The following is a 25,857-nucleotide window of genomic DNA, read 5'->3' on the forward strand; positions in this document are numbered from 1 at the left end:
CGTCTAGGTCTGCTGAAGATCCTCAACCGTGATCACAAAGCAGATGAATCTATCCATACTTACCGTCGGGTGGTCAAACAGTTTGCCGGGAAAGCTATGAGTATTCATAAGGCCAGCAACACCGGTACTACCAAGAAGCGGTATATCTTCTTAAGACGCATTGGTCGAGCAGACAAATGACGGGAAGCGGGGTCCAAGGTGAGCTGATTAACATGTTGATGGCTGATCATGATACCACCGCTTCTTTGCTGAGCAATCTGTTCTTTATGCTAGCCAGATATCCAACTATTTGGAATAAGTTGCGGGAAGAGATCGCGGTCCTCGACAAACGGCCTCCAACGTATGACAAACTGCGCAATTTGATTTATGTCAAATGGTGCGTCAATGAACGTGAGTTATCCTGTTTGTGAGCTAGCATAGACCAGACTATTATACTCAACCTATCTAGATAACTATCTGAGAATCACAAAATGTCTCTCAATTTTCCCCATTATTCCTGCTTCAAAGTCCACGACATCCACCAATCCCCATTCGATTCACAAGTTATTTGGAGGGTTGGTACACGAATTAGAATTGAAGTTGCCACGTACATATATGAAGCAAAATGATTATACTTGCATATAAACTCTGCATGAGGGATCTGCGCATGGAATATGAAGTAACACCTTGAAAAGTATAGCCCTTGTGGGACATATAAAGACATAAAATAAAAAAAATCCACAAGAAACCAACAAAAACCATAAGTAGAAGCCATACTCCATACACCATGCTTAAGAGAAAGTAAAAGCAATACATCACAAAGAACAACGCAACTATGGCCCAGAGAATCTAATCCGCTCTTCCACATCCCTCAACCATGCACATAAAACCTGCCGGCGAGTCCAATGTCCGAACAGTTGCATAGATGCAATAGGGATCCGTATAAGCATGGAATCCGTGGGGTTGGATCACGGTCGAAGCACCGGTACTACTCATAGCACTATCATTACTGTCATCGCTACTGCTCGCGGCGGTAGGGTTTGTGGTAGTGGTATTCGTGGCTATGGTTGTGATAGTAGTAGTGGTGGTAATTGTCGCGGCGCTGGCGCTCATGCACGTGCTCATTCTCCTGGTAGTGGCAGTATGCGAAAGGTTTGAGTTCGATTCGCTAATAGGCATTGCCAGGTTGTGGCCGGCTTTGGCGAAGCGACAGGAGAGAGAGACGTGGTCGTTGCGATGGCCGCAGGTGTTAATCACGCGCTGGACGTGGCACATCTTGCTGGTATTAAGCTGTGATGTCTTGGATAGGTTAAGATATAAATGTGGCTTAGGAAGAATGACAAGGTACCCCGACAAGAAACAGAAGGAACTCTCGCATTGAGCTGCTTTATGTGTATGAAACAGATCACCACTTTCGTTGGGTTCGAAGGTTCAAGAGGAAATTGAAGCTCAAGATACTGTAAAAAATGACAATAAACAGTACAGAGATATAAAGAAGCAAAGAAAGTGATTGTTTTCAAATTGAATTTGAGTCAGTCTACAGGATTTCTCTTTGATGAAAAGGGCACAAAATGCGACAGGCATCGATGCTTCGTATTAAACATCCATTCATTCCTCATTTTTATTAGTATTTCACATCTCTATGAAAAGAAACTCTGTGAGAGGTGGGCCAGTCATGACTTGAAATAGGAGGACGATATAGACAAAGCAGATGGACTTCAGTATAAAGGCACTGTACAATTGAACTTCCATTGCATGGGTATCTAGATAGTACGCTGGAGCGCAGGTAGTGGGCACTTCATTCATCGTCAACGAATGAATTCGCAAGACGACCGAAAACTGGGACTTCAAAATGCTCGAGTGTGTCCACTAAATGCAGTCAGTAAGCAACATTCATGAGCTTCATTTCTGCAGGACAAACGTACCATCTCTATATGCATGCAGACTCAGGAATGCAATCAAAGCAAGGTCGCAGATAAGTAGAAGCCATGAGAGAAAGCTCGAGAACGATAAGATTAGATGGAGGATAAAGATGGCCGTGAAGAGCATACTCGATTGCCACGCATGGAACCTGCAGCAGTCAGTCAATTGGTTTTTCTCGATAGACTTCTATCATATTGCCCAACAGCATACCGAACGTAATCGCTCTTGTGCTCAAACACCAACAGAAAGACACCTCCCGCCGGAGGTAGAAGCAGATATGCCAACATCGCTTCATAGTCCATCCGAATCGGGAGACTTGTGTCAAATGCCCCTAAGTTCAATCGCCCTCCTTCAACATCTGGCCCAAGACTTCCTGTGCTCCCAAGTCCACCGCTTTGTGTTGTATATTGTCCTTCGTTGGCAAAGTGACTGGGTGATGGTAGAGGACCCGCGATGGGAGGTGACTGAGGAGACCGGAGATGGTTATTCGGAGGGGGAGAAAGGGCCCGCTCGACTTCGGGCGACTCGTCTTGATAGGGCGCGAAATCCATGGTGCCTGCTATGGAAAAACGATACTGGCGCAATTGAATAAGTTGTGTCCAATCGATAACTGTGGTGGTGGTTGGAGACGGTTATCGCGTTGTCCGCGTGTTGTCTTGGCACATGATCTGGTCTATACTGGATATTGTCTTTTGTTTCTACTGGTGTTTGATTTCGTTCCAAAACAATATACCATACAATAAACATCTGCTCATTACTCGTAATCAATATCTCAACCCCGGCTTCTGCCACGCGCAGTTCCATTGCCCCTCCCCAAATTCCCACTAATAGGCCGTCGTGTCGTCATGGCAGATCCGGTCGTAGACCCTCGAGTAGTAGTAGCAGTCCTTGACGCGCTCGAACCAGTACTAGAGTATGAGACACTAGGAGTTCTACCCAGGCCGGTAGCGCGTACTCGTCCCCGGCTAGTAGTCGTGGTCCCACGCGTGCTTCTAGTGGTTGGTTGTGCCCGCTTCCTTGCGTCTTCTTCTGCTCTTCGAGTAGCGGCTTCCCGCTGCCTCTGCAGTTCCTGCTCGCGTCTTTCGGCTGCTTGCTGTTTTAAAATCGCTTCGTTCTCCATGTCGGCCGCATCTTGAGTCGCTCCTTGCCAGTTCGGGTTGAGGATCAATCGCTGATTATGCTCGGTCTGGGAAAGGATTCGGGTCCAGGTGTTAAGTAGGGTCGCTGCGGAACTGACGGTTCGAGAAACGGTCTATTGTTTTATCACAATTATTAATTACTTTTCATAATTTCGAGTTCATATCCAGAGAGGTGTAGCATACATCCATATTCCCTTTGGCCTGGTCAAGGCTAGAAAGAAGACCCTCGATCACGTCGTTGATATTCCGGACACTCTGTAGTTCATTTTGCAAAGCTGCGTCGCGCGATTCCTGATGGTCAAACATGGTCCCTTCATCATCGTGGGAGGGTCTGGGTTCTAGCGTCGGGCTACCATGGTCGTGCGGAATCTTTGGTTTCACGTTCTTGTTCCCCCGTTTGGAGGGAGAATCCCAGAGGTCCTCCGTATCCTCATCGGAAAGCTGGAGCCTGTCCATCTCCTCTGCAGCACTGCGAAACGTCATTGCTGCCGGGGAATACGATGTATTCTAATGCGCGCGAAGAGGGGCAGAAAACGGCGTAAATAAATTGAGGCGGGCGGAGTCAATCAACCCCACGGTCAGTGGTCAATCAATTCAAATTGAAGATCGACCAATCCAAAACACACGATAACTCTTCGCGAAATTCAGTGGAAATGGACTGTTCACGAATGACCAATTGTAGACATAGCAGGGCAACCAGAAAGACGAAGCGAGCCACAAGGCGGCGGCCATGGCGACCCCTGATTGGCTTAGCCACATTCTTTAATGGCGGTGGCTGGTCGACGTCAGGCACTGCAACGTTGTCAGACCCTTGTTAGTCTTCTCTCTCTCTCTCTCTCTCATCTTCTCTCCTTTATTGCTTGGGTGATCGATTCTTACTATCTCAATTGCTACTGTTTGTTTTTGCTGCCACGTCACTGCCACGATAATACTTTTTTTTGTTCTTTTGACTTATACTCATTGTCTACTCCACGGTCGGGCGCTGTGAGATCTCGCGCGCGTTTTTCTCCCCTTTCAACCGGTCGCTTATCCATTATCACTCGTCTTATCCACGACTACGATAAACGATCATCTTGTTACTTGGTTATCTTTTTCAATACTGAAGTCAATAAATTGCATACACTTGGATTTGAAGAGAGAGAATCGAGTGCTGGTTCGATTTCGCGAGGTGCACGTTTGGAACGCACAGAAACGCGCATATATACATATACGCCGCCATGACAACCACACCTCCGCCGCCATCCACGCTTCGAGTTCCTCCTAGTCCGCGGTTTGGAGCTGGATATGATCAATATTCACCATATGCCACACGGCATTCGACCAGATTAGCCAGTCAGCGTGCCTCTCGAGACTCTACTCCGCCGCCCCGGTTTCCGGCTTTGCAGGTTGATGGGACAAAGAGCGCAAAGGAAGAGCGGGACAATCACGATGCTTTGGAGGCATTATCACCTCCTGGGTCCATTCACGGCCCTACCCGCAAAAAGTCTTCGGCTGGGAGTCGGGCCTTCGGTCTAACGCATTCACTAGAGGACGAGGATGACAACACTTCGACACTCGCAGACCCTTTCGCTTCACAACAGCTTCAAGCCACAAGAACCAACGGGATGCTGCCTACGCCTGCTAAAACACCCAAAAAGAAGGCTGTTGCTGATATGGGGCCCACTGCAAGAACTCTCTTTCCGCCTAGTTCGCGTCCCAAGAAGAGCAGGAAGCACACTGGCTTCACCCTCGATAGCTTCAATGACGACACCGCTCAAAATCAAACTCAGATTCAAATCTACACCGATTCTCGTGATCGAATCCCAGAGGTTGCCCAGAGCGAGGAGAGCCTGTTCTACAAACCACCTAAGGAAACCAAAACGGCTCAGACTCCTAGCAATCCCCCTCCTGCACCCTCGAAAAAACCCAAGGTAGTCGAGGCCAAGCAGGTGAAGGAACTCAAACGCGACAAGGAAATTAATGACGCCGTCAAACGTGAGGATGGCATGTTCTACGTGTTGTAAGTTACTTTTCCATATTTTTATGTTGTAGATTACTAACAAACTACTGCAGTCGAGGAAAGAAAATGTTCCGCAAATTCGCTGACCCAGTCGAAAGTGATGTGGAAGACGATGATGATGATCTGGGTCTGCTTGCATCTCGACCAGACCTTCTCGATTCCACGTTGACCACCAGGGTCCGACCGTTGACTCGCTCTTCGATCAAGCCCCGCGTTCTCTTCCCGAGCGCGAAGGACAATACTCCCCAGCCAGATCCTACAAATGAGGTTGATGAAGAGGCAGCTACCGATATTGAGGACCATGCTAAAGACACCGATGACGCCGCGACTGATGTCGAGACGCAGCAACGGTCAGCCACTCCCCAGCCCAAGTCAAATGAAGAAACACCATCTCCTGGTCGCTCTCTACGCCCTCGTGCCAAACGTGAAGATGCCACCCACGATACCACGCCTGCGTTCTCTGAACCCAAAAGAAAGCGCGTCAGCCCGTTTGACGGTTGGTTACGAAAGAAACCTACTCCTGCCGCTGCAGCTCCCAAGAGCAAGAAACGAGACCATGAAGCCGTTGGCAGCCCTGGTGGCCCTTCGACCAAGAAGACAAGAGCCAGCAGAGCAGCTGTTTCGTCCTCTTAAGTTGATCAACATGTGTGATCCAACTGTTGAACGCAAGCCTAACTATTTCTTCCATTCTTTTTATTTCAATTCTTAACCACATTGGTCATGACAATTTCGAATTCGTTTTTTTTTTTTTTTTTTTTTTTGCGTGCGGAGTACCAGAACAAGGAGTTTTTCAGGCCTTAAGGACACAGATTCCCAACCTTTCTTCGTTCCATTGTCTTTTTGTCTCTTTTCTTGTCGTTCGGTTACGCATCTCGAGGTCTTGCATGTATGCTTATTTGTCGGTGTTTGTTTGTCCAATGAATGGAATAAGGGATTATGGGAATTGGATGGTATATCGCAGGAACCGTTTCTTTCTTTTTTCTCCTTCTTTCGCTTGCAAAGGTTTATTTGAGAGGAAGGCTTTAGGCACGTTTTGTTTCCGTCTTTCTTACTCAGGTCGTACAGATTAGGTTAGATATCCCAATGAACATGAATGAAATTGCTCATCAACTTCGTCTACAAAGATAAATCCATAGACTAGTTCACACCATCGGTTACATACATATCAGTTTTTTTCATTCATTCCTGCTCGCTCTTTTCGCATTGTTCTGCGTCCTGCGTTCAACTTGCAGCTGTGCAGGATTCATAGGTAAGTGGTCTTCTCGCGATGGGCATCTCAGACGAAAAGACACCCCATCATTATCCAACCTCATTCTGCCAAGTACCTCATCGAAGTAGAACGTAAAAAACAGGCACTGTGATACGATGATGTCGACTGCTTCGCTATGAACTTTGAATGTCATGTCCTCAATGAGCGTCAACGATTATTCCTGGCAAGAGCAGCAAGACCACCTCCAGTGTCGAACTGGTATCTGATTAGACATTGCGATTATCCTATTTATTTCTTCTGTTCAGCAGCTACGTAACCCAATCTGTCATTGGCGTTAGATTTGTGTCAAGTGTATGCATCTCAACCATTACATGTCTCATCTAGCGTCCATTCCTGCTATCACTTCTAACCAGACCTTGAAAAATGTGTGTAGCAGTACCTTCTCAGACATACCAGGCGCATTGATACATGTATGACTGTATCTTCCACAGTCCAAGTTGTCGACATCATCCCTGAAAATCTCGGTCTGCTGTGAATAGAACGACTTCTTAGTCGCTCCTAGAAGGCTGCCAGTGAGTGAAGAGTGGAATAGCCCAGGTATTTCGAAGAGGTTAAGAATAAAGTACTGGCGCTGTGCTTGCCTTTGTAGTTTCAGTAAGGTAAGTGAGAGATTATAGTTGCTCACGAGCGGATGTCTTCTGGCATGAGCATATTAAGTAGGGCCTTTGAACCTTTCCGGTTAACCTCCTAGCGAGTTTTATGGATCAGGTGTTGTCTAGATCAGCCTTTATCTTGGTTTTTACTGTTTCTAGAGTCGTTTGTTGTCCAACTTTTTCGCTGATGCGGAAATGAAAGAATCGTTTGGCTGGTTGTCAAGATGAGTTCCCTATGATCGGTGTCCTTAGAGCTGAGGATGAAATTGTATATAAAACGAGGTATGAGACTTACTCTTCGTTTCAGTTTGCTATTCCTCATTTACAAAAACAGGTGGCACCTTGGGACTATGGTCATTCATTTCTAGTTCTACGCCCGATTTTCTCGTGTAAGCTGATGCCTTAAAAAGTATACATGTCATAGTAAACAGACATCCGACCAGATCAGGACATTATACGACTGGCCTTTTAGATTCTTGATTCACTTGTCTTGCTTTATATTCATTTCCTCTTCAGAGGGTTCGTGGGATATCATCTAGCCAACTTTCCTTGGTTTCGCTTTGCTTGGTCGGTGTCAGCTCCAACAAGTACCCTTCAATGGGAACAATATCTTTCCAGAAAAATTGGAACCGAAGTACTAGGTAATAGATCTTCTACTTTTGCGAGCTTTGGGCAGAGTCTTCGAGGCCAGATGTATTGGCAACTTCATCACCGGTTAGGCACAAGATTTGCTGCTTTGACTGGTTTTTTAGAATATCACCAAACCACTTAGATGGAAGTAGAAAGATTGCTTCAATTTTGTACAGGCATTCAATTGTACCACAAAAACTTCATGCAATTTCTCTTAGAATCGCTTTAGTCAAACTTGCCCCTTTTGCCATTTCTCTGCTTTGCGCTGGCTCCCATAACTCTCAGAATGATCGTTTTCGTGTACTTCGTTTCAGGATGCTCATATCTGGCCCTTCTTCAGTCCTCCATCGCCTATTGTGTTATTCATGGCTTGATACCTTGTAAGCTATCCGATATTCCCTGTACCCTAATCAATTCGAGCAACAGAAGCCTCTGCCCTTCGGGATCAACTTTCCGTACTCGCTGAGCCTTCTGGCATTATCCCGTATATTGTAAAGCACAAAAGTCCCAGTGTTTGTCATTGTTACGGGCGACTTCCTCTATATTTTTCTCAGTTTGAGGAACGCCGGTTCTTCTTGGAATGTACTGAACACATGAAAGGAACCCACAATCTTGTTGTTCCAACTGCTCATTTATATTCCACGCAGCATAAGCTGCGTGTGGAACCATTTTGGTAAGCCCGAAATTAATTGAGGCTCAGTCTCCAGAAATTTTGTCTTTCCCCAGAATATCAGACACAGTTAAAAGCAGCGGGCTTATAGTCAGTGTCATACTATGAACGCTGCGTTGTTCTCCGGGCTTTTTTGCCCATGTGGCATCGGTGACGGCTATTGTTGGGTCGTCGTCGGTATAATCATGGATATGTATTCAGTGCCCAGAGTATATAAGATAGCTCGATTGTACTTGGATTTTTGAATCAATGAAGCGAGGCTGAATATATACGAAGAGACATGGACCTTGATGACGGATGGGAGGAGGAGATAATGACAGTAGACGGAAGTAGAGGGAGATATATGTTCATTGTGGATGCCTGTCTTTAAGCCTTGACATTCCCTGATAGTATAAGTGAGATTTTATGTACGATGAGAGGTGAATGTGGTCCATAGACCTACCCAGGTAACCCTATTTTCTTTGTAGCATTCAAAATTCCAGGGTCTTTTGGATACACTACCTTAAAGAATTTTCATCATGAACCTCATGAATTGACTTATCTTGCTTGCCAATACAACTAAGTGATTGGAAGATAAGCATAGAACCTTTTGCATTCCTAATGCAGCGATAACAAAAACCGAGGTAAGAACCAAAAGACATAGGCTAAAAAGAATGGGTATATTGCAAGTGATGTAGACCTAGACGATATCCAACTCATCATCGTCATCATCTTCATCATCATTGCTAGCCTTTGTCATCGCATCCGACGCCCCTGCAAGACTATCCCGACCAGCCTCCTTAATCCCCTTAGTAGTAATAAACCGCGTCTTCTTAACACCACTACCATGTGGTTTATCATTAGCCCGTTTCAACGGACTCAACTTGACAGTACTTGCCTTCCGAAAATTGGTCAAACCAAGAGTGGCCGCAGCGCTGGAAGTTGATGTCGTCGATGACTTGATATTTTCCTGGTTTTTATCAGGCGTGTCGGTTCGAGCTCGTAAATACTCCGCACCTACCCCGCCAGCGTTATTAGTGATGAGTTTCTGTGCAATGTCTCGTTCGCGCTGTTGGTTTGCTAAACGCTTGCGGAGACGTTCTTCCTTGCTCTCCGAGCCACGACCCATCATGCCTGCGGCGATGAATGGGTCTTCGTCATCTGCATCGATCAGACGCGCTGCTGATTGACCAACAGGGCCTGGGTAGAAAGAACCACCGCCACCGCCACCTGTTTTCCGCCCAGGTGCGACATAGTAAATTGACTGAGAGCCCCAGTCATAACGAGCGCCATCTGACTTCAATCCATTCTGGTTATTGTTCGGTTTTTTGCCGCTGCCAAAGAACCCAGTTCGTTGACCTGAACGTCCGCCTGGCCCGAGCATGCCTGTCCCATTGTTCACACCCATTCGTCCAGCCTGTGTACGGCGAATTTGGAGGTCGACGTGGAAATCGCAGAACTCTGTCTTACGACCGTCTATCCAGGATTGACAGGGGTTGCCATCCTTCTTGACAGCTTTGCAATAGGCTATATCTTTTGCAAATCCAATTTCCAGGACTTTGTCATCGGATGAGGTAATCGACAGACTGAATCGATTCGTATCAATTTTGCCTTTCGGGGGCGGCATAATATTAGGGTTTAGAATAGCAATGAGTGCGCCTTCAGAAAGTCGGTAGTATCGTGGGAAAGCCGTGTCGAAAAGAAAAAGATCGATTGACCATGTTAGGTCAGTGAGGGTTATTGCCATGTACCTCTTGGTATTATTCAGACCGTCATCGAATGGATCAGCATCCTTTGTAACAGGTACGGTTCCTTTGATCTCTTTTGGCTCTGATTTTGAGGCAACTATACCAAACACAACCCAATCGCTGTCAATGTGTTCAGGTAGTTGGAAGTCTGGGGCCTTGATTATTCGGAGGAGGTCAGGGATACGGAGAACTTTCTTGTTTGAAAGGTTTCGGGTTAAGAAGGAGTGAGGTAGAATACGGTTCGAGAGATGTAGTTTCGAGAAGGGTTCGAATTTGGACGAGTCAGGTGTCTTTTCCAGAGTGGTTTCTTCGTCTGCGGTGATATCCTGAGAGCTATGGGGTCGAGGGGATTCTATCTCCGATTTGTTGCTTCGTCTGTGAAGGTATGGCCCGGTTTCCCTCGCGATGGCGTTTTCCCTACTAGGAGCAGTTTGACTTCGTTTCCGACCCGAAGGTTGAAGACCATTATATGATCGCAGAACATCGTCGCGACTAAAGCTCTCTGCTGGCCGACTTCTCGTGGGTGATTTTGGCGGAGCATCAGTCTTTGCCTCAACCGCCGCGGCTTTGAAACTTTCCACCTCTGCCTTATCAAATTGGAACCCAGAGCTTCGATTGGCCTGAATCCTCTCAGCCCGTTCTGTTTTTTCCATTCGGGCCTTTTCTACATTCCTGCTCTCCGCTATTCGTTCGCTGAAGCTCTTTGGCCGTTTGACATCATCACTCGACGCGGACTGCGGTCGTGATCCAAAATCAGATCCGGTCCGTGACGCGGCACCATCTCGGGTTCCAAATCTGCTTGTCGGGCGGCTGCCAGCTTTCGCGCTGGATGGTCGCTTCAAGGAAATATCGTGGCCCTTGAGACCTTTGTCAATTCCGAGAACGACTCTTCGCGGCGATGCGGGTTCTGTTGGAGCAACAGGGCGTCTCGTAGGCGACAATGGAACCTGCACATCATCCAATTGTGATTTACTCCTCGGTGGCGGAGGAGACATCGCCCCGAGTCTTGAGGTCGGGTTCTGGGATCGCGCTGACGCTGGTCGAGGAAGCGCATCATCATCGCCGGACGGTTTCCCCCTGCTCTTCTGAAGTTGTTTGAGTTTCAGGCGTGCCTCAAGAGCAGCAAGTTTCAATTTTAGCACCTCCTCATCCTCCTCTTCCTCTTCGTTGTCACCCATACCGTCAGCTAAGAGTCGATTCGCTTTAGATTGAGAGGACGGGGTAGCAGCGATAGGACGTTTTAAGGGCGAGGCTAGAGCTTGTCGACGACGCTGTAACTCTTCAAACCGTTTTCGACCGTTCGGAGAGCTCAGAAGAGCGTCTTTCGGGGATTTCGGGGGCCACGAGATCTGAGGCACTGTAACGGGTTCTATGTCAGCAGCGGCCTCGTGGGCGTGCGATTCCAGGGATGTTCTCACTGTTGCTCATGACGACCCAAAAGGAATTAATAGTCTCGATGGCTGATAATGAGATAGATAAAGAAATAGTCTGCGGGAACTATCTGCAGCCAGAACTGCTCGTGATTTTATGCCTGACCAACTGTAGCCATGTTCATGGGTAGGAATTGCGGGGTGTAAATTCACTAATTTGTAACGCGGGATCGTCCTCGAAGAATAACAATAGTACTCGCGCCCAAGTAACCAGATGCTAGGAGTATGCAGATATTCTTGGTGAATTCGTCGAGGATGCGCCTTTTCTTTGCCGCAGCAAGGCACAGGGCAATAATTGCCGCCTCAGGCACTATTATATAAACGTCTTTAATTGGCTGCGGAGAGGCAGGCGCGTCGCGTCGGAGTTATGACACGTGATACTACAATCTCCGACGCGTCCTCCATCTTAACTCCTTCTAGATAGACAACCTGAGAGATTGGCCGTTGCTGGTGCCATTGGCTATTGAAGTAATCTTCAACATACACATCGTTGGAATAAGGAATTGTTATACACAGCGACAAAATGCGCACTCGATCCACAACTCCGTCATCGAAAACGAAAAAGACCGAGTCGGGCCAGAACCAGCCGACGCCCAAGGCCCTGACACCAGCAGAACGACCCAGCAAGACCTTCATCCTTCCTACCTCCGCGAGCGATGATGCCAAATTTGTCTCTCTTCCGGACCCACGAACAGGCGCTTTGAATCGCTACTTCTTCTGTCCGGAAAAGGGCGTGTATGAATTCACAGTAGTCGCGCCATCGCCGCAACACGCACGAAGCATCTTATTTACATCTAAACCGAACAATGCGCCAAATAGCAAGGGGAACATAGCACCAGAGACACCGGGGGGGGAGGGAAGTGTTGCTAAAGTGGCGGAATTGCTGGTTGCGACACCGATTGATTTCATGTTTTTCATGGTTCCTCTACTCTCTCCAGAATCAACACAAGCGAAGAAACTGTTCCAGCCCCTTGACGACATTATTGACTCGCAGGACGAGCTACCAACCCATTTTCGCTATGTGCTCTACAACGACACTTTTAGGGAGGCGCTGAATGCACGAGTCGGAGCAATTTGTGATACGGTCGAAGCAGGCGATGAAAAGATGTTCCGGTTCAGTGAGATCAAGTTTCTCAAGGAACTGATATCCAAGGCAGAACGCATGGTGGCTGAAGGGCTTCCTGCAAGCATGGAAGAGCGATTCATTCGTCAAGCCCTAGTTACGCCTATGATGGCTGTTAAGCGAGAGAACCCTACTGGCGCAACCACAGGCAACAATGAATTTGAAGGGGAATCTCAACTCGAAAAGCAAGAATCACAATCAGCCACTCCCGGAGCTACAAGTTCAGACTCTACTACCCCCTCCGGCACCGGCGAAACCAACGAGCCAACACCCGGTACCGAGCCCACACCAACCCCAGACGAATCCACCACCCCCGATAACGTAACCCACCTCCTCCGCATCTCCACAGCCCTAGCATTCATGAAAGAATCTTACATTCCCCCATCCCTCTGTACCCGACTCGACGAAATTCTCGCCTCCTCCGAGAGTCCCCTAGACTTCAAACCCCTCCAAGAACGACTAGAGTACATCGCTAAGCTCCGCGCGGAAGCACTAGCTTCGCGATCCCTCGGAGACTTCAGTCGCAAGCGTGGAGCCGAGGACGAAGATGCCGCTGAGGCGCGTGCGGAGAAGAGACGCAAGGAGGAAGAGGAGAAGAAGAAGAAATCGGCAACGCTGTCGCGGGGTGTTAAGGACTTGAAGAAGGTCAATACAAGTGGGATGAAGAAGATGAGTGATTTTTTTGGAAAATCTGCGGCTAAGAAAAAGTCTTGAGGGGGTTTGTTGGATGTTCGATGAAGGAATATAATTGAAGTGTGCGTGCACGGGCATGACATCTTGCGGGAGGGTTAGAACTACCAGTCTATCCAGAAGTGATCTAGTTAGGGGGCTGATCTAACAGCCCTACTTGTTCTTCGGAATCACTTTGGAGGACGTGCGCACGTCGTCACAGCGTTCAGACTAAACCGTTTGGAATAATACCCAAAATCCAAAGCCACGTCCTCTAAATGTTCCCCGGTTGATTACCTACTGGACACATGACAGGCGTGCAAGATGTGGTCGGAGAACGAAAACAGAAATTGCTGTGTATATCCTGGTATTCAAATCTATAGTAATTGGATTAAGCACAGCAAACGTTTGGTCAATTATTCCATGAATTTGTCCATATCCTTTAAGCATCAACTTGGGAAATGGCAGCCCCAGTAATCCTATAGAGATGTTGTTAGTCGACAGATCAAGCATGGCAGGGGAAAGGGCGGGATAATACATGAACGAGCCGTTTGATGGCTTGCTAATAACCATTGCTTGTGCCAACTTCTCCTCACTAATATCAGGGAAATTCTTCAGGTAGTATTCCTCCTTCAGAGCCTTGGTCACAGCCTCAACCTTAGACTGCGGCAGCATGTGGACGGTGCATCCACCCCACCCGGCCCCGGTGAGGCGGCTACCTAAGGTACCTGCGCGGCGCGCAATAGCACAAATATCGTCAACCTCGGGGGCACTGCACTCATAGGTGGTGCGGCAAGAGTCCTGGGATTCGTTCAAGAGCTGACCCAGGTAGCTGATGCGCTGTGAGTCGAGAGTGGAGGACTGGGCCAGACAAGCCTTGAAATCAAGAACACGGCGGGCTTCTTTGAAGCAGTGGAGGGCACGCTGGCGGAGGAGGAAACGCTCTGCCTGAACGGGGAATGCGGACAGGAACTTGGTCTCGAGCTCGCCGACAGTGATGCCCAGGAGTTTGGCAATTTCTTCCCGAGTATATCCTTGCTCTTGGGGCAAGAGTTCAATGGCCGTTTGAATGACAGAGTCGATCTGGGATTCAAGAGAGTCGTTGAGGCGGCCTTCCTTGCGCATGAACTCATGATGGAAGTTTCGCAGACTGTATCCCAGAGAGCTGTTGTCCTTCTGGAGGGTCAGGCCATGTTGTGCGGCCAGCACGACGGCGGCGAGTGTGCATTCAGCCACACGCAGGTTGTAGTGACGGGGTGCGGTTTCGGCCTTGTTGGAAGTGACGAAGCTTTGTGCCATGAGGAAGGTGATCTCTTCATCGGCCTTGGGGACAGGAACATGTTGGACGTCGAATGTAGGGAAGAATTGGGTGTAGAGCAGGTATCCCCGGCGGGAGAAGATGGAAGCAGCCTGGTCCATACTGTTGCACTGTTAGTCGGGTATAAATCAAAGTAGATAGTAACCTCAGCTTACCCTCCAGAGTAAACACCAACTGCGCGCTCCGAAACCACAGCGAGATCGAGAAGGTCCTGCTTCGAGACATTGTGGTCGTTCGCCTTCATGACTGCAAGCGCACTAGCGCAAACAAAAGCTGCACTACTCGAGATACCACCGCCAGGAGGCACGTTACCATCGACGAGAACTTCGACACTGGCAGGGGCAAACGACGACCGCTCCTTGCGCAAAAACTTCAACGCACCGGACAACCCAGCCTTGAAGTAGTTCACCCACTCGTGCTTCTTAGGGTCAATCTCGATATCGGTATCGCGCGGCACAGTAAACTCGCGCGTGGGGAACTTGTCCGGCTGCACATTCGCGATTTTCACGGTCGATTCTCCAGAAGTCGGAACGACCTTGACAGCAATGATCACGTCAACGCTGACGGCTGTTGGCAAGACATCGTAGAGGTTGTAGTCGATATGTTCTCCGATAATGTTCACGCGACCCGGGCTCCGGGCCACAAAATCAGGCCGTTGACCGTAAGATTTGGTGAAATGGGAGACCAGGCCATTGAAGCGCGTCTGGTGCTCTGGGGCAACTGCCTGGGAAGAGGCATCGTTGGTTGCGTAGACCTCAGCAATCGACTCCGTCTGAGGGACAAGTTCCTGTGGGGCCATGGCGGGGTAGCTCTTTTAGAGGATGAAGACGGAAACGGTGGAAATGGAAAGTAGTAGGAGATAATCTACTGAAATGAAAAAAATCAGAAGACGAAGGAGGGCAGTGATACTAATACAATTAGTCCGTGAATTAATTTGAAGGGTTTTCACGAGGATATGGAGAATAACCCGCACTCTCTTCCAATGGCGGGGAAAGCACCGCGAAACACGGGGTCCCGTGGCACCGGCGAATACCCCGTTCTCGGCTGCCCGTATGTACTATGACACTCGACAGGTTCCCGATGCCCCCGGAAGCCGAAACCAAGGCTCTACGGGCGCATACTTGAATAATAATGAATAAAATCCTGTAGCAAGTATATTCTCAATTCTCTATATTCCTATCTCCTCTCGATTTATATAATTTCTACTCTCAATAATGATAATATGACGTTGGGCGGAAACATTGGCCGGTCTAGTAAAACCATTTTGGTACTTATAATTTTAATAAGATAATCATGCTATCAATGGCAAGATGGCCGAGCGGTCTAAGGCGGTGGACTCAAGTGATAAGCTTGACTAGGTTTACCTGGCTACGATAAAGTGCAACAGCACCTTTATTCCACTCTCGCAAGGGGCGTGGGTTCGAATCCCACTCTTGTCATATCTTTTTTATATTTTTTCAATTCCCGCAAACTCTGATTGGGCCGCGAGATTAAAGTAGAAGAAGTATGAATGAATCTTGGCGATGCAAAAAGCAATGGTGACAGTCGTTGCATTTGCTTTTACTTTTGATACGCCAGGTATGTACGGGATCACCTCTTGCATCGTGAGTATGCCTTATCTTAGCTCACATGTCTTTAGGGTACTCTGTAAGAGCTGAATGTCAAGTGAGCAGCCACGAGAGGGAAACAGGATCTTAAAATGATATCCTTCAATTTCGAGCTTTCTACCGATCATTCCATGAATCAAGAACGATAACTATAGATGCTTTGAGCACGTAGAATGTCGGGAAAAGAGTGTACATATACTCCGTAGCATTGCTGTACTCCGTACTGTGGGGACATGGGCGGGTGGACTTGGCAGAGATCGAAGATCGAATGTTGTATCAAAGAATTGGAGATGCTAACGGCTGGATTTTACGACAGCTACTACTGCTAGCCTGTCATATAATATTGTTAGGAGACTGTGGGAATGGCGTGAGCATTCAATTCGAGGGCTACGGTGAGCATGCACACTTTCTAGTATTGCAATATTTGCCTCATGCCACTATCATGTGTCCGAGAATATATTGGTGGTGATACAATTGAATTCGACTTCAACTTCGACTTCGAACTCTATTTTCAATTCGTCGTTTCAAAATAGATAAATTCTTGGACAAAGCAACCAAGCAAAATTGCACAGAAAAAAAAAAAAAAAGCTGTATGATTGCATCCTAGCATACAATAGTATCCCGTGAGGACAACCGAGGATTGAAGCCAGCGCCGATGATCGGAACGTCCGACCAATAATGGCGTCTACATTTACTGACTCACCCGACCCGCCTTCCTAATTTGCACTCACATTTTCTTTCTCTGAGCGTTTCTTCTCCGGACTTGCGGCCGACGCTATTCGTGGCTCTCCCAATCTTTTTACTCACGGCGAACCTCAACTTTTCAATTCCCTTTCTCCCTCCTTTTCCCTTTCTCTTCCCCTCTTCCTCAATTTCGCCTCATCTTCCTTCCTCTCTTTTTCCTTCTCGGCCTGGGCACTCATCAGTTGTCAAGATGATGCCGTTGAGACCATCAAAGAGCGCCATGCGCGCTTTCCACTACCAGAGATACATGGCCTCTGGGAGACGGTCGTTCACTTCGTCGTGTGTGGCCGCGAGCAACTCGCCCCACCGCTTTCCTGCCCAGAAACGTGATCAGAGTACCACTGCAGCGGCAACAGCTTCGTGAGTTCTGTCAAGAAATGACGAAAAAAAAAAAAAAAAAAAACTAATATGGAATTCAATTGGTTAGGGAGGCCGCGAGACCTGTCCCCAGTCCTGCTTTCAACCAAGAGCCGCAGCGGAATACCGTCTCCCCTCTGCAAAACCGATCCGCCCCCGAGGTGGATGACTCGTAAGTTACATGGCACAAAAGATCTTTTCTTTTCGTACCTGGGCTAATCAATCTCGAAATTGAATAGGATGGTCGGCTTGAGTGGTGGTGAGATCTTCCATGAAATGATGTTGCGTATTGGTGTCAAGCATGTCTGTGAGTTATTCTCCAATGCTCTTAAATATCATGAAGCATCCAGACTGATAGGGAAATCTAAGTCGGTTACCCTGGTGGTGCGATTCTTCCCGTTTTCGATGCTATCTACAACTCGAAGCATTTCGACTTCGTCCTCCCCAAGCATGAACAAGGTGCTGGTCACATGGCAGAAGGTTATGCTCGTGCTTCAGGAAAGCCCGGTGTTGTGCTTGTGACTTCTGGCCCTGGTGCCACCAACGTTATTACCCCGATGCAGGATGCGCTTTCAGACGGCACCCCAATGGTCGTCTTCTGCGGTCAGGTCCCCACCAGTTCGATCGGTACCGATTCCTTCCAAGAAGCCGATGTCGTCGGTATCTCAAGAGCATGCACAAAATGGAACGTCATGGTTAAATCTGTGGCCGAGCTTCCTCGCCGTATCCAGGAAGCCTTCGAGATCGCTACCAGCGGCCGCCCCGGCCCCGTCCTCGTCGACCTGCCGAAAGATATCACCGCCGGTATCCTCCGCAAGCCCATCCCGATGAACAGCACCCTGCCCTCTCTTCCCAGTGCCGCGACTATGGCAGCACGAGAGCTGAGTTTGAAGCAGCTCGAGGGTACCATTGGCCGTGTTGCTCGCCTCGTCAACAAGGCTAAGAAGCCCATCTTGTATGTTGGCCAGGGTCTGCTCGCCGGCCCTGATGGCCCACAGGTTCTGAAGGAGCTGGCCGATAAGGCCTGCATCCCTGTGACTACCACCCTGCAGGGTCTGGGTGGATTCGATGAGCTCGACCCCAAGTCCCTACACATGCTGGGCATGCACGGATCTGCTTATGCGAACATGGCCATGCAGGAGGCAGATTTGATCATTGCAATTGGCGCTCGTTTCGACGACCGTGTCACTGGCAACATTTCCAAGTTCGCCCCGCAGGCTAAGCTCGCTGCCTCCGAAAACCGGGGTGGTATTGTGCATTTCGAGATTATGCCCAAGAACATCAACAAGGTGGTGCAGGCTACCGAGGCTGTCGAGGGTGACTGCGCGGATAACATCCGTATGCTTCTCCCGCAGATCAATTCCGTTCCCGAGCGACTGGAATGGTTTGAGCAGATCAATGACTGGAAGGCCCGTTTCCCCTTTTCGTTGTACGAGCAACAGAGCGCCGACGGTCCCATCAAGCCTCAGACCTTGATTGAGAAGCTCAGCGACCTAACTGCCCCCATCAAGGACCGCACTGTCATCACAACCGGTGTTGGCCAGCACCAGATGTGGGCCGCCCAGCACTTCCGCTGGCGTCACCCCCGCACCATGATCACCTCTGGCGGTCTTGGTACGATGGGTTACGGTCTCCCGTCGGCTATTGGTGCCAAGGTGGCTCGTCCTGAAGCTTTGGTCATTGACATTGATGGCGATGCCTCTTTCAACATGACTCTCACTGAGCTCTCCACGGCGGCCCAGTTCAACATTGGAGTCAAGATTCTTTTGTTGAACAATGAAGAGCAGGGTATGGTGACGCAGTGGCAGAACCTGTTCTACGAGGACCGCTACTCGCACACCCACCAGCAGAACCCCGACTTTGTTCCTTTGGCTAAGTCAATGGGTGTTGCTGCTGACAAGGTCACCAAGCCAGCTGAGCTTGAGGAGAAGCTCAAGTGGCTGATCGAGACTGACGGCCCGGCTCTGCTCGAGGTGTTCACTGACCGGAAGGTGCCAGTGCTTCCCATGGTGCCCGCCGGATGTGCTCTGCACGAATTCTTGGTGTATGACGAAAGTAAGTTCTATGTCTAGTTCGCGTTATCTCATGAATCAGAATACTGACATTCTATGCAGCCAAGGAGCAGGAAAGAAAGGCCGTGATGAGGAGTAGGAACGTTCCTATCTAAGCCTTCTAACCAACAAATGACATCGACGACGCAAGATGACCATGCCAAATGATTTCTCGTTATCTTCGAAGCGACCCAAGGGGTCACATTGATCTTTACTTTCTTGTTGATATCCACGGCGTTTTTGGGGGTTCTGAAAACACAGCAGGGGGCTTGGTTTATTGCCCCTACCACTTCATATATTGATTGCATCTATCTCTTGCACGCCATTGAAAAGGAAAAAGGAAGGATAGGAGGCAATCCTAAGAGCAATATGGAGAAACCGAAGAAACAGACGAAAAGTTTTCGCTTGAATATCTTTACGCCAATGAATTGAGATGGATTGGTTTTATCTCCGGATGGGTTATACTGCATCTACTGTTTATTTATTTACTTATTTTTTTTTGTGTCCTGATCTTGTTCTGATACTGTACTTGTATATAATTGAGATGTGATGTTGTACCTGGGAAGGATTCATAGTACTGTCATTTGGCCGACGGTTGACGTGATCGCTGCCTAGAACGGAGATCCTTATATAATCCCGACTGTCCCCGCCCTGTGTCACGTGACCTTTGACATGAATAGAGGGATCGGCCAATTAGAGTGCACCGCCCCTTGAGCCAGCGCTCCGTAAAAAGCCGCGGTTCGTATCCGAGAATGCCTTGAAGGGAGTTGAATGCTGGGGCTCATTTCATCATCAACAATCCTTTTTTTCATTTCTTTCTTCTTGTTTCTGGCTGTTCTTTCTTCCATTGTCACATGACTTGGTGTGTGCCTTGCACCACTTAGTATTCTGCTAAACTTGGGTATTTTCTTGCCTTCGTTGTACTCGTCCCGCCGTCCTATAATTACGCAAGAATGCTGAGTTCTGCTCCTCTCTTTTAGGAGGTTTCTTGGTTCTTTCTTGTCTTATGCTCTCTATTTCGTTCCAAAACAACCGCAATACACTTGATATGTATTCTGTGGCGCGCGAAGCACGGCCATCGGATGGCTCGACGTCTACCACCCAGAATGAACGCAACTCACAGTCCCAAACTCGAGCAACGGAGTCGGCAGAAAATACAGAGACGGTGGTCTTCAGCAAGTCCGAATTATCGCCCAGCAAGGCCCCACCCGTCGATCCATCCGATTACGAACCCCGAAAATGTTGGATCTGCTACACTGATGAGACGGAGGATTCACCACTGAATGCAGAATGGCGCTCACCGTGTCCCTGTGCCTTGACAGCTCATGAGTCCTGCCTACTCGACTGGTTGGCCGATATGGAGAACCCGCGATCTCGTCGGCGCAACGATGGCGGTGCGAAGATGATGTGCCCGCAGTGTAAGACGGAGATTGTGGTTTTGCGTCCGCGAAGTTATATCGTGGATGTTATGCGGCTGGTGGAACGGATTGCGGGTCGAATGGTTCTTCCCGGTATGGTGTTTACAATGGCAGGTACCGTCTGGGCTGGATGTTGTGCACATGGGGTGTATTCGATGTACTTTGTGTTTGGGCCGGAGGACGCACGACAGGTCCTTGAGGAAACTGCAGAGGCGGGGTGGAATCCGGGATTAGGTCTCGGGTTGCCCCTCATACCGTTGGCGTTAATCTTTTCACGGACCCGTTATGCGGAGGGGCTTCTTCCCGCCATTCCTATCCTCTTTTTCGCCAGCCAGCACCCCGGACATGAATCTACTCTTGAGTTCTGGCCGCCCACTGCGGCCATGACCTTCGCGGCGTTACCGTACGTGAACAGTTTTTACAGTGCGCTGTATGAGAAACTCTTTGGTCGGCTTGAACGAAAGTGGATTTCCGAGGTGCAACCGCGTACCGCGGATAACGTCAACGAATTCGACGACAATGCGCCACCACAAGAGCAAGCGGAGGCGGATCAGAGGGCACGTGACGCCAGAGATGGTCATGTAGTGATCAACCTTGAGTTACAGATGGGCATGGGTGGCGATGAACCGGCAGCACCAGAGGAAAATCAACAGCAAAACGAGGGAGGTAATCAAGATGACCACTTGCTTGGCCGGCGGCAAGGTGATATTATCAATGAGACCAGCAATATCGCTGATGTGGTCCTCGGAGCACTTGTATTCCCGGCAATATCTGCATCTGTGGGAGGGCTCCTTAAGTACGTTCTGCCGAAATCGTGGACTACGACTCCATACTCGCTTTTCGAACGTGGCAGGCCGGGGCTGCTGCAGACCCGTTGGGGAAGAAGTGTGGTTGGTGGATGCGCGTTTGTCCTGCTGAAGGATATGTTGCTTCTTTATTGTCGATGGAAATTGTCCCAGACTCATCGCAAGCGCAGGGTGATGAATTACGATAAAAGCAAGGGCAGGCGATAGATGTGGTTTGAGTGGATTTGATGGGTGGTGTTCTCCATTCTTTCATCTTTCCCTTTTATCTGTTCCTTTTTCCCTCTCTCCCTCTACTACTCTTTTCTCTCTTCTCATGACGATGGACGCAATGGTGCATTTATAAGGCGTTTCATTTTCCGGTGATATTTGTTTGGGGGATGATCTGATGGATTTACTCTCCTTTTTCTCGGGATATTTTTTCGATACCTTGATCTAACGATGAGCGAAAAAGAATCTATTTTGTTTGAGTCATTCAATATTTACTTGTAATCTGTTTTTGCTCTGTAGAAACAATGATGGATTATTAACACTAAAAAATATATGACTCGATTCAGGATTTCAAAATAAAAGCCAGTCTCCGTCCACGCATGTATTAATTATTCGAACATTACCAACCAGAAATAAGCTCACAGATAAGCCAAGCAACAAATCCATACAGACAGGATTCAAATGCAGGAACGGTTATGTACCTGAGGCAAGTCATCGGCTGGAATCAGGATGGCGCGCGTAAACTTTAAAAATCAAGCCGTCAAACAAGCTCCCGCGCGGCTAACTGCTTTGATGATTGGTCGCCTTGTTTGTGTGCTGAGGTATTCCGTTATACTGGATAAAGGAGCTAGGCATAATATCAAGCGAAAGCCTATTGAAACGATCCATCTTTCCCTCTACTCTTCTTATTCTCGACTGGCGCAGAGTCTATAGCCACCTAGGTCACTACATTGGCAACCCAGAGGGTTAGGTTTCTGCAGTCTTGAGGGTTATTCTAGTTTCTTTCATTAGAGACCGACAAGAGCCTAATAAATTATCTCTTTCCTGTGCAAATATGTTAGGTTCAGACACGACGTTCCGCGATTCTGAGAGAGTCGAAAACATGATATGCCTGAGTCCTTCTGCTCATGCACTACACATAAAAGGCATTTTTGCTCTTGAGCTATTAGATAGAGACTCTGGAGGAAAGAATATGACGGTGACATTTTGGTGATTGAAATGATTCGGTACTACCAGTGACTTTGCACTTGCGACAGTTGCCCAACTTTCATCGGGCTTCGATGAATGTGATTTAAAAATATGAAACCTATAATATCAAAACGAGCCGTTCCATTCGCGTAGGGACATGGTCACACTAAAAATGAGCAGCCCTACCACGCACTCACTTCCCGACACACGCTTGCTCGAAATACAGTAGCTTATGAACCGGGTTACTGCAATCAGCGGTGCCGCCAAACCATAGCACCCTGAGAAAGGTGACGACTCAGATTCAGATAACGATTCCAATTAGGATCTTCTTCTGAGACCTATCCGGGTGTCAGGGAGCCAGTTCGAAATGATGGAACCGACAATGTGCGAAAGCACACCATAACCACGCAAACGCAGTTGGAAATCCACTGCCAGCCAGAACGAAACGCATATCATTGAGCGACTCGGTTATAAATGGCCTCTTTTGCCCAGAATAAACAACTGAGACTGCGCAGGTCACTTAATATCGTGTACCTTCGACTCCGAGCATTGAATGCGGCCGCCAAGAGGAGCCAAAGGCCTGACATGGATCCTTCTAGATCAAGCCACACAAAGTCGGCCCTTTAACAACCGAGAGATGGAAAGACGCCCATGGCAACTAAAAAATTAGTACCTGGGGATATATCAAAATGCAGACTATAGAATAATTATCAGAATGGCTCCTCTGAGTGGTGTTTCGGCAGCTACCCTTACGCCGAGGTCAAAAGCCAGGTTGAATCGACTGGATATGGCATCGTTTCATACACTTGGGGTATGTGGGCAGAATTTGACGAGCTAGCTGAACACACCCCAGGAAACCTTCTTTGGATTATCCCAACAGTGGAAGGGCTCCATCTAGCGCACTGTCGTGAGGTTCTAGATAATACAATGGACATCCGATTTGTGCGGTGGGACTGGATGTGCGTTCCTCAGGTGAAACGAGGTAAGATAGTCTTATCGGATTACTGTGGCAGAGGTCTTACCGGTGAAATTGAGCCCCTCAATATGCATGCTATGGTTTCCCACCTTTAATGGACTGCTATAGCGCTTGTCGACAGTCTTCCAACGACATTCGTGAAACATAGCCAGGGTTGGAAATCCTCGAAAGATATACCACAGGGTAGTGAGGGTACGGCAGAAGAAGTGAAGCGGACACTCGATTTCATCAGCGCCTCTTCGTCGAACTACGAGTACATAGCTACCTTTTTCTCGCATGCCGTCCGGCCCAGATTTATTTGCTACTGGTCTGGAGATGCGACGCCGTTGTTTCTTCTTGCTGGGGCACATGGCCGGAGGTTCACAGTGCCAGAATGTTACGTGGAGTCAAGGCTGCCACTACTTAGGTTTGATAACGGGAAAGGAAAAACGGAGGCACAAGAAAATAGATCTGTATTACCGCCCTTGCGAAAGGCTATGGGCTGCTGTCCTCAGAACTAATCGCTGGTTTCTTGAATGTGAGGCCAATGTGAGAGCTATATATACATTGTACAGTGACGGGCAGATGTATACCAAGATGAGCTGAAGTCATCAGCCGCACAGGCTGAGACCACCAACTGCATTCCATCCTAACAAGCTTGCTTTCACCCGAGAGCTCACTACAGGAGATGAGATAGAATTGGCACAAAAGAAAAAAGGTGAACAGGATATAGAGGATAGAGTCGATCCAATCAGCAATACAGAGGAACAGAACCCTACATCTAACTCTACGCAGCCTTCATAACAGCAGAGTTGGGGAAGAAAGAGGCAAATGAGTGTTTCATCTTATATTTGCATTCATCCAAATCAAATAATGAGCCTTATTTACCTAAGCAGTCAACCCAGCGGGTATCGTATCAGGAAGGGTTCGAAAACGATTAAGATGGCTTACTGATATGAAGTTTAAATTAAGCAATGTGATGTAACTTGTTATATAAACTCGAATATAACTGTTACATTCCATATCGATTCAGGATGATTTCTTCTTGTAAAGCTGATACAGCGAAAATTAAAATAAAAGAGAGATAACTTATGCAAGGCATGTGCGAGCTGAGATTTTGCCCATTTTGGGCCAAATGGGCGGCCCGTGGGCCAGGCCAGGTCTAGTATCAAGTAATTGTACACCAACAGAGGTAATTCAGAAACCTCAAAAACACCATCGCTATAGTACATATAATCCATGATAATCCAATGCGAAGCTCCTAGCGCTTGCCACCCTTTCCATGCTTCTTCCTCTCGTTTGCCTCCTTTGCCTCCTTCGACTGTCTGTCGCTCTCTTCTTTCTTCTTCTTCGCATCTTCCTCTTCCTGCTTCTTCTTGTCCTCGACATTAATGCATTTTTGGAAGGTATTGCCGCCCTTGTGAAGAAGGGCGCCCTTGTAGCCATAGTTTGAAGTCATGATAACGCGATACGAGCCGGGTATACCCTCTGTAGCCGTGCAATCAGTACAGGGTGTTTCTTAAGACGAAGGGGGAGACTTACTTCCGGAGTAGACTGGGCTGTTCAGGGGGTATTCATATAGGCCGCTAGCTCCAGGAAACATTTTCCCGCCGTCATTTCCGTATGGCTTGGGATAACTATATCCCGGCTTCTTCTGATCTTTAAGTCCCTGGACCTCTCTCGCCTTGGAGATGGAGGATCTCAGAGTATCTGCTTTGAAGACCTTGCCATTGCAATCAACGTCCTTATACTGGGCCCTGGCTTCGAGAATGCGGGTTTCAAGGGCAGTGTCACCGGCCGTAGAGATTGGCGAGGCGTATGCATTAGCGGCGAGAACGAGGAGGAAGATAGACTTGAAGTTGAACAACATTTTGAAGATGGTGATTATAAAGCGATAGTTAAACGTTTTGTAAACCGGGGTTTTGAGGATGCTTGTGTGAGGAGAATGGATTTTTCAGATGGGAATGAATTGAAAACATATCTGGGCCTACCGGCCAGCCTTTAATACCCTGATTTGATGCAGTCTTGTTTGTATAGAATCATGCATTCCCTGGAGTTTTCGTGGGGGCGTTTGAGAGAGCCTTGTCTGTCCGCCTATAGCGTACATCTCGTTACTAGCTTATCCTGATGGACCCCGAAAAAGCTGTGATTTCTTAATTTGGCATATTTTCGTCGCAGGCTCCGATCGCCCCATTAGGAATACTTTTGGCAGTCAGCCTTACCAGCAGTCCGTGTTATAGTGAAGCCTTGTTTTATTTGGCACCCTGGACCCT

General features: G+C 48.1%; 9 protein-coding genes and 1 non-coding gene across 10 annotated transcripts; 5 read left to right on the forward strand and 5 right to left on the reverse strand.

Moving 5' to 3' along the window:
• Window positions 1–828: 828 nt before the first annotated feature.
• EURHEDRAFT_375228 (uncharacterized protein) lies at window positions 829–1,254 on the reverse strand (the record flags this gene model as incomplete). The annotated part of the gene is made up of 1 exon (XM_040778723.1): window positions 829–1,254. One exon carries the CDS (start codon window positions 1,252–1,254, stop codon window positions 829–831), a length of 426 nt encoding a protein of 141 aa, XP_040641965.1.
• Window positions 1,255–1,484: 230 nt separating this feature from the next.
• On the reverse strand, window positions 1,485–3,700 carry EURHEDRAFT_494709 (uncharacterized protein). Its single transcript, XM_040785665.1, has 6 exons — window positions 3,225–3,700; window positions 2,812–3,154; window positions 2,514–2,600; window positions 2,113–2,458; window positions 1,905–2,050; window positions 1,485–1,848 (listed from the first exon to the last, which is right to left on the reverse strand). Exons 1-6 carry the CDS (start codon window positions 3,522–3,524, stop codon window positions 1,778–1,780), a joined length of 1,293 nt encoding a protein of 430 aa, XP_040641966.1. The 5' UTR covers window positions 3,525–3,700; the 3' UTR covers window positions 1,485–1,777.
• Window positions 3,701–3,884: 184 nt separating this feature from the next.
• On the forward strand, window positions 3,885–5,797 carry EURHEDRAFT_409615 (uncharacterized protein). The gene is made up of 2 exons (XM_040781127.1): window positions 3,885–5,040; window positions 5,094–5,797. The coding sequence occupies exons 1-2, from the start codon at window positions 4,259–4,261 to the stop codon at window positions 5,671–5,673; spliced, it is 1,362 nt and encodes a 453-aa protein (XP_040641967.1). The 5' UTR covers window positions 3,885–4,258; the 3' UTR covers window positions 5,674–5,797.
• A 2,740-nt stretch (window positions 5,798–8,537) lies between these two features.
• EURHEDRAFT_409617 (putative DNA replication protein) lies at window positions 8,538–11,600 on the reverse strand. Its single transcript, XM_040781128.1, has 2 exons — window positions 11,349–11,600; window positions 8,538–11,287 (listed from the first exon to the last, which is right to left on the reverse strand). Coding segments are annotated over exons 1-2 (2,406 nt in total). The 5' UTR covers window positions 11,350–11,600; the 3' UTR covers window positions 8,538–8,882.
• Window positions 11,601–11,883: 283 nt separating this feature from the next.
• EURHEDRAFT_449294 (uncharacterized protein) lies at window positions 11,884–13,197 on the forward strand (the record flags this gene model as incomplete). Its single annotated transcript, XM_040783801.1, has 1 exon — window positions 11,884–13,197. The coding sequence occupies one exon, from the start codon at window positions 11,884–11,886 to the stop codon at window positions 13,195–13,197; it is 1,314 nt and encodes a 437-aa protein (XP_040641969.1).
• Window positions 13,198–13,449: 252 nt separating this feature from the next.
• EURHEDRAFT_400417 (galactokinase galE) lies at window positions 13,450–15,269 on the reverse strand (the record flags this gene model as incomplete). Its single annotated transcript, XM_040780012.1, has 2 exons — window positions 13,450–14,572; window positions 14,626–15,269. The coding sequence occupies 2 exons, from the start codon at window positions 15,267–15,269 to the stop codon at window positions 13,450–13,452; spliced, it is 1,767 nt and encodes a 588-aa protein (XP_040641970.1).
• Window positions 15,270–15,774: 505 nt separating this feature from the next.
• EURHEDRAFT_t37 lies at window positions 15,775–15,909 on the forward strand. The gene has a single exon. It is a non-coding gene; the product is annotated as a tRNA-Leu (tRNA).
• A 1,102-nt stretch (window positions 15,910–17,011) lies between these two features.
• Window positions 17,012–19,345, forward strand: EURHEDRAFT_449827 (acetolactate synthase catalytic subunit; the record flags this gene model as incomplete). Its single annotated transcript, XM_040783849.1, has 5 exons — window positions 17,012–17,181; window positions 17,249–17,350; window positions 17,418–17,485; window positions 17,548–19,233; window positions 19,293–19,345. 5 exons carry the CDS (start codon window positions 17,012–17,014, stop codon window positions 19,343–19,345), a joined length of 2,079 nt encoding a protein of 692 aa, XP_040641971.1.
• A 685-nt stretch (window positions 19,346–20,030) lies between these two features.
• EURHEDRAFT_409621 (RING finger domain protein) lies at window positions 20,031–22,035 on the forward strand. Its single transcript, XM_040781129.1, has one exon. The coding sequence runs from the start codon at window positions 20,278–20,280 to the stop codon at window positions 21,658–21,660; it is 1,383 nt and encodes a 460-aa protein (XP_040641972.1). The 5' UTR covers window positions 20,031–20,277; the 3' UTR covers window positions 21,661–22,035.
• Window positions 22,036–24,667: 2,632 nt separating this feature from the next.
• Window positions 24,668–25,845, reverse strand: EURHEDRAFT_409622 (uncharacterized protein). Its single transcript, XM_040781130.1, has 2 exons — window positions 25,127–25,845; window positions 24,668–25,072 (listed from the first exon to the last, which is right to left on the reverse strand). Exons 1-2 carry the CDS (start codon window positions 25,452–25,454, stop codon window positions 24,846–24,848), a joined length of 555 nt encoding a protein of 184 aa, XP_040641973.1. The 5' UTR covers window positions 25,455–25,845; the 3' UTR covers window positions 24,668–24,845.
• Between the last annotated feature and the right edge of the window lie 12 nt (window positions 25,846–25,857).

This window comes from Aspergillus ruber (genome assembly GCF_000600275.1).
Source record: "Aspergillus ruber CBS 135680 unplaced genomic scaffold scaffold00004, whole genome shotgun sequence".
NCBI lineage: Eukaryota > Fungi > Ascomycota > Eurotiomycetes > Eurotiales > Aspergillaceae > Aspergillus > Aspergillus ruber.

What these genes read in the sequence shown, in the direction of transcription:
- EURHEDRAFT_494709 (XM_040785665.1), bottom strand. Translation starts at nt 3,524, where the DNA reads ATGACGTTTCGCAGTGCTGCAGAGGAGATGGACAGGCTCCAGCTTTCC. An exon ending in CGTCTCCAACCACCACCACA is followed by an intron (nt 2,459 to 2,513) that starts GTTATCGATTGG and finishes TTTCCATAGCAG; the next exon opens with GCACCATGGATTTCGCGCCC. An exon ending in TCTGCATGCATATAGAGATG is followed by an intron (nt 1,849 to 1,904) that starts GTACGTTTGTCC and finishes GACTGCATTTAG; the next exon opens with TGGACACACTCGAGCATTTT.
- EURHEDRAFT_409621 (XM_040781129.1), top strand. Translation starts at nt 20,278, where the DNA reads ATGTATTCTGTGGCGCGCGAAGCACGGCCATCGGATGGCTCGACGTCT.
- EURHEDRAFT_409622 (XM_040781130.1), bottom strand. Translation starts at nt 25,454, where the DNA reads ATGTTGTTCAACTTCAAGTCTATCTTCCTCCTCGTTCTCGCCGCTAAT. An exon ending in CAGCCCAGTCTACTCCGGAA is followed by an intron (nt 25,073 to 25,126) that starts GTAAGTCTCCCC and finishes GCACGGCTACAG; the next exon opens with AGGGTATACCCGGCTCGTAT.
- EURHEDRAFT_409615 (XM_040781127.1), top strand. Translation starts at nt 4,259, where the DNA reads ATGACAACCACACCTCCGCCGCCATCCACGCTTCGAGTTCCTCCTAGT. An exon ending in GATGGCATGTTCTACGTGTT is followed by an intron (nt 5,041 to 5,093) that starts GTAAGTTACTTT and finishes AAACTACTGCAG; the next exon opens with TCGAGGAAAGAAAATGTTCC.